This window comes from Limanda limanda, chromosome 15 (assembly GCF_963576545.1).
Source record: "Limanda limanda chromosome 15, fLimLim1.1, whole genome shotgun sequence".
Taxonomy (NCBI): domain Eukaryota; kingdom Metazoa; phylum Chordata; class Actinopteri; order Pleuronectiformes; family Pleuronectidae; genus Limanda; species Limanda limanda.
In genome coordinates, this window is record NC_083650.1 from 25,487,457 (window position 1) to 25,492,781 (window position 5,325).

General features: G+C 41.7%; 1 protein-coding gene across 1 annotated transcript; it reads right to left on the reverse strand.

Annotated features, from left to right (window-relative positions):
* Positions 1-470: 470 nt before the first annotated feature.
* Positions 471-3,212, reverse strand: LOC133020358 (tumor necrosis factor ligand superfamily member 14-like). Its single transcript, XM_061086882.1, has 6 exons — positions 3,015-3,212; positions 2,298-2,366; positions 1,500-1,533; positions 1,188-1,259; positions 835-1,072; positions 471-669 (listed from the first exon to the last, which is right to left on the reverse strand). Exons 1-6 carry the CDS (start codon positions 3,210-3,212, stop codon positions 471-473), a joined length of 810 nt encoding a protein of 269 aa, XP_060942865.1.
* Positions 3,213-5,325: the final 2,113 nt, after the last annotated feature.

Consider the following 5,325-nt stretch of genomic DNA (forward strand, 5'->3'; position numbering starts at 1 on the left):
TCTTGAAACTTGAAACTTCTTCATTCTCTCGATCAGTGCATCCTTGCTCGACCACATCCTCCTCCTCTGTAATCGTGTCACGGGTTACAATGAGGTATCAAAGCTGGTTCCAAACAGTCTTTTAAGTGTGTGCAGAGTTTAGTTGTAACATTTTTGATCAACTTATCTGTGTGACATATTATCAAATCAGGAAGTGATGTCAACTCACATTTATGTTTGATAAGAAACCGTTATTTATTCACATGAAAAATATGTAACATACTATCCAGTAGAATATAACCTCATTATCAGATACTCTTTTTATGATATGACAACTGTGTGTTGCTTTTTCATTCAAATATATTCATCAGGTACAGTGTATAATAGATTATATTCATATTGTTAATATTGGATGCATGAAATTTAATACAACATGTTGTGTAAATGAACTCAAACATATAATCTTGTCACGAAAATTGACAGACGTTATTTTAATGGTTGGATGGAAGGATCATGAAGGCCCCCATGAAGTTGTCTGCAGGTCCCGGACGATACTTCTGTATACTTTCCAACGTGACAAAAACTTTATCTCCTCTCTCCAGATGGAAAATCCCAGCCAGGAAGCTGTTCCACAGATCTTCCCCTTCCAAAGCCTTCTCACTCACAAGTTTTGATGTCCTGCAGCGTAGGCTAGTGGAAAAAAACAAGAAGAGATGTCTCAACAGAAACTCACCTCAAAACGATAAAGATAACTTGCCTTCAAATACACAGATGTGAAGATACAAACAGGATACACCCGAGCAACCACAGGTGCAGTGACAGAGTGAAGAAGTAAAGTGCAGCACAAGGACTAACCTCTTTGATCTCATGAGTTCTATTGGTCGGCTGTAGACACTGGTGTCTTTCATGACCTTGTGCAGGATAAGTGAACACTCCGACACAGCATTCAATTGCACTTTGGAGTACAGGTAGTAGTAACCTTCCCTTTCCACCAACAGTCGACCTTTGTCGTAGCCCATTTGGTGGGTGAGGGCGTCGCCACCTTCATGTATCCACTGCACCACATTGTCATCCTTTGCAGGAGTGTTGGAGCCTGAGAGAAACACGACATAAGAGAGTTATAACAGAGACAATACAAAATATGAATTAAATTCAACCATTTGGGTCATTGAGAATATTTATTATTATAATGAGGGGAGGGCACTGACCCATCAGGTGAGCAAAGGGCCTCTGTTGAACCTGCTCCGGGTGAGGTCGCTGTATGTGAAGCTCATTGAGCTCTGTTCAAGAAAACAGGTTCAGATCAGTCAATCAATCAAGCAATGGATAAATCAAAGTAAAAAAAATTGTATGTTCATGTTTGGTTTAGCATGTTAGAGCCTGGACATCCTGTTGCTAAAACTTCATTTTATGCATTGACAGTAGGTCAGAAGTGTAGCATTAATTCATTTATCATATAACTGTGACTGTTCTTCCCACTATGTACAGCATAAGCACCATAAATGACGATCATTCCTTACCTTTAGATCCCATTTGACCAATCATGGGGCCACCCTGAAACAGAAGAAAAGGAGTGAGAAGTCACACCAGACACACCAGACCACATTCGGATGTGGTCGGGTGTCGTCCTCTGACCCCCAACAGTTTCATTGTGAACTGATCCTATTTTTACTCTTATCTGTGACCATACACTGATTTGTCTGTGACCATCACTTAAGTATCCACACTGACCACGACATCATAACTGATACTTTTCTTAAATTGGTGAAATGTTTCTTCACTGCAGCTGCACGAGATTCATACAGCACCTCCTGACTTCTCTCCCTCTAATGTTGACACACTGACACACACAACCATTGTCATCTGTCAACTCTGTAATGTCAGACTGGGTCAAATTAAAATAATGAGGTCTTTACTCACACAAATAACAATACGTGTAAATTTGCAAATCTTCATCCAAACACGATGGGTCCAAAGCATTTGCGCCGCTCGTCATGATTGCCTTTAGCTCTAGTTTTAAGACTACACACGACACAAAGGGCTTTGTTTTTTTTTTATGGTAGTCCAACTTTTTTTTGTTGGTAATATTACTTAGTAGTGGGTCACAATAATACCGATCCCAGCCGCTGATCTTAGCGTTTTTTGTTTTTCCAGACCAACCAAGTGTTGATGCCAGCTTCAACCAGATTTTGTGACTGAAAGCCAGATTTTGGGATGCCAAATCAAAAAAAGTGGTTTGAGATTCGGGACTGGCTCCGAACTGGCCCTTGAACTGCCTTGGTGGAGGCTTGGGGACACATGTTGACAATGGTATTTACCTGCTGGCCAGATGTTTGAGCGTTGGACTGATTCAGGTAGTAAGGGCGAGACCTGTCCTGGGATAGGACCTGCAGCAAGAGGAAGAAAACCAAAAAGGGAGAGCAGGAGATGAACACGTTTCAAAATCTGTACTTGTTTGCAAACAAGATGTCAGTTCAACAGCGTGTAAGAACAGGAAGTGTCCTGCCGCTAAGAGCTATAGACACGTACGTGTAGAGCTGTGGAAATATCTATATCTATATATATAGACACAAGCAAATATTTTGTGGTATTGGCACACTGTACTTTACTAAAGGCAACAGATTCAATTATTGTTTCAAAAAACAACACAATAATTATAACATGTTAAATTCCAACATTTTCTCCTACTAAGAAACACTGTAAAGTTATGAGTCTTTTTTGGCTATTGCTTGCTATGATGTTGCAAGATGAACTTTCCTCAAGCATATTCAAGCGTGTGTAAACAGCATTATTAAACCGTAAGTTATATATTAAAGTTATATTGAGGCTCTGCACTGTGAGAGATGGGAAAGGGAAGTGGAACTAGGAACAGACACATTTAATCATCCTGTAACCCTTGAAGAGCAAATGATTACCCTTGCACAAATTTGAGCTGTCCACGTCATGACTGACGTAGAGTGAAATAGTGAAATTCTAGAGGAAAGGAATTTCCAAGCACTCTCTCTCCCTTTCACTGAGAAAGACATCAGCCTCACCTCCGTTTTTTTGTACAGCGTGTAGAGGAAAAAACCCTGCACGACAAGTCCCAACATGGTCAGTCCCACCAGCAGGAGGAGAAGCTTTTGGCCTGCCATTGCCCACATCGGTTTCTTCTTCCCGGGCACCGAGACACAGTTTGAGTGAGCGTCCACCATAAACACATGGGGGCAGGTGCCCACATCTCCCTCTGCCATCCTGCACCAGATCACACCTCCACCTAGGGGTTGGAGCTGAAGGTCGAAGGGCCTGATGTAGTGGGGAAAGGGATGAAGACAGAGACAGGGTTAGGGCTAAAAAGGTAGAGCAAAGGAGCAAAGGAGCATGGGAACAGAAAAACAGAAAAACAGAAAAACCTGAACAAAAAAGTTTCACAATGGAGAAACGAGAAAAAGTTAAGAAATAATTGCCTGAGGGACACAAGACATAGAGACAGAGCCTCAGTATGAAGCTTGTAACGCAACCTGCGTTACAAGCTCCACTCATCCAGCAGCAGGGGAGTGGGTCTTACACACACTCCCTGGAAGCTCCTCTCGGACATATTAGTAAAATGAATCCAAATAAATAACACATATGACACAATAAATATAATAAAATCAACAACATTTTCTGCAATATCACTCTGTGATTTAGATTTTTTCTTGATTCCTCACCTTTAAAAGCTGACCTCTGCCCGCACCCAACGAAGATCCCAGCCCTCCCTCACCTCCTGTGTCCACTCTCCCGCTGTCAGCTGTCAGTAATGTTGCTTTTTTGTGTGTGCTCATATAAGCAGGAAATGAAGATTGCATGGGGAACAGGCTGAGAGAGAGAGAGAGAGTAATGTGCATGTGAGTCTGTGTTGGACACTCCCCAAAACTACTAAATATCAGGTCAGATAATAGACTGTCTTTGTCTGTTTCTGAGAAACGCCTCCTTGTGTAGCTGAGTAGTGTGCTTGTCACTATTTGTGTTGATTTGTCAGGGTGACTTTAACTTCAGTCTTTGTGACGGTAGAGGTGTTTTAGCAGGCTGAGTTTGGGGTCAAGCTAATTCACACCATATCCTTTTTGGCTACTACAACATAATTGTCCTATCGCCCACTGTGTCATTGATCTGTGCTTGAATGCAGAATCAAGTGAGCATCACTCACAAGGCCACACTGTCATGTCAAATATTTGCCAATATAAACCTGATGCTTTGAGCAACTTTTTTCTATTCTTTATTTTTGAGGAACTCTGTGGTCTAATTACAGCTGCAGAGGACTGGACGCAGTGAAGGAGAATGGAGCTCAAGTGTAACACTTAGTGTGGCAACATCTTTCTCCTCCCCTGCTAACTGTCAATGTTTTCTGTATGAGTTGCAACACATCGAGTAATCTTGTCATCTTCCTTTTTCATTAATGAATGGTGAGAGGCCCTATTGAAATTGTAAGGATTATTCTGAGCGTAGTGAATGGGCTTTTTGAGGCCTTCAACATGCTCAAAAAGTTTCTAAAGTTTGCAGTAAATAATAAAGTGGTAAACGTTGACGTATTCTGGAGTAATTTGAAATGGGCGTGTCATAATAGCTCAACAGCGCAACCTACGGAAAGCCCCCTAAGTTAGCTTTCACCGATCCTCACGAAAATAAAGACACTTGTGTATCATGACCAGACGCACAAAAAAGTCTATAAGTGCGTTATGAAAAACGCAACAGGAAGTCCGCCATTTTGGATTTAGAGGCCATTTTGGCCATATTCCATATTTTTACTTTGATGCACTTGTCGTAGAGCTTTCATCGGATCAACTTAAAATTTAGACGAGTGTCATCACAACAATATGGAAATCTAAAGTTATCAAAAAAAACTTTTCGTTCGAGCGTGTGACCGTGGCGTTGCGTCAAATTTTGATTAAACGCCATGAAAACAGGAGCATCTGTATCTCCGACATATTTGGTCCAATCCAGTCCAAACTATACACATAAGACAAGGTTTGCGGTCTGATGACATCGACACAGAAATCGTGACTTAAAATCACAGCGCCCCCTGGTGGCAGCAGGAAATGTCTTGTTTTTGGTACGTCTTACACTTGGAAATATTCCTCCTATAAGTAGCATATGAGCTATGCTACCAGAATTAGCGATGGTTACGTAACTAGCGATGCTACCAGAAGTATTGATACTACCGAAAGCAGCGATGCAACTGGAACTAGTGATGCTGCCGCGCAGCCTTGGGTGAGAGCATGTGTGCAGTTTGTGTGCAGTTTGTGTGCAGTTTGTGTGTTTCTGCTGTGTGAACGTGAATGTGGCTCCAGAGGAGGATAACAGAGGACATTCAGACTAAAAGCATGA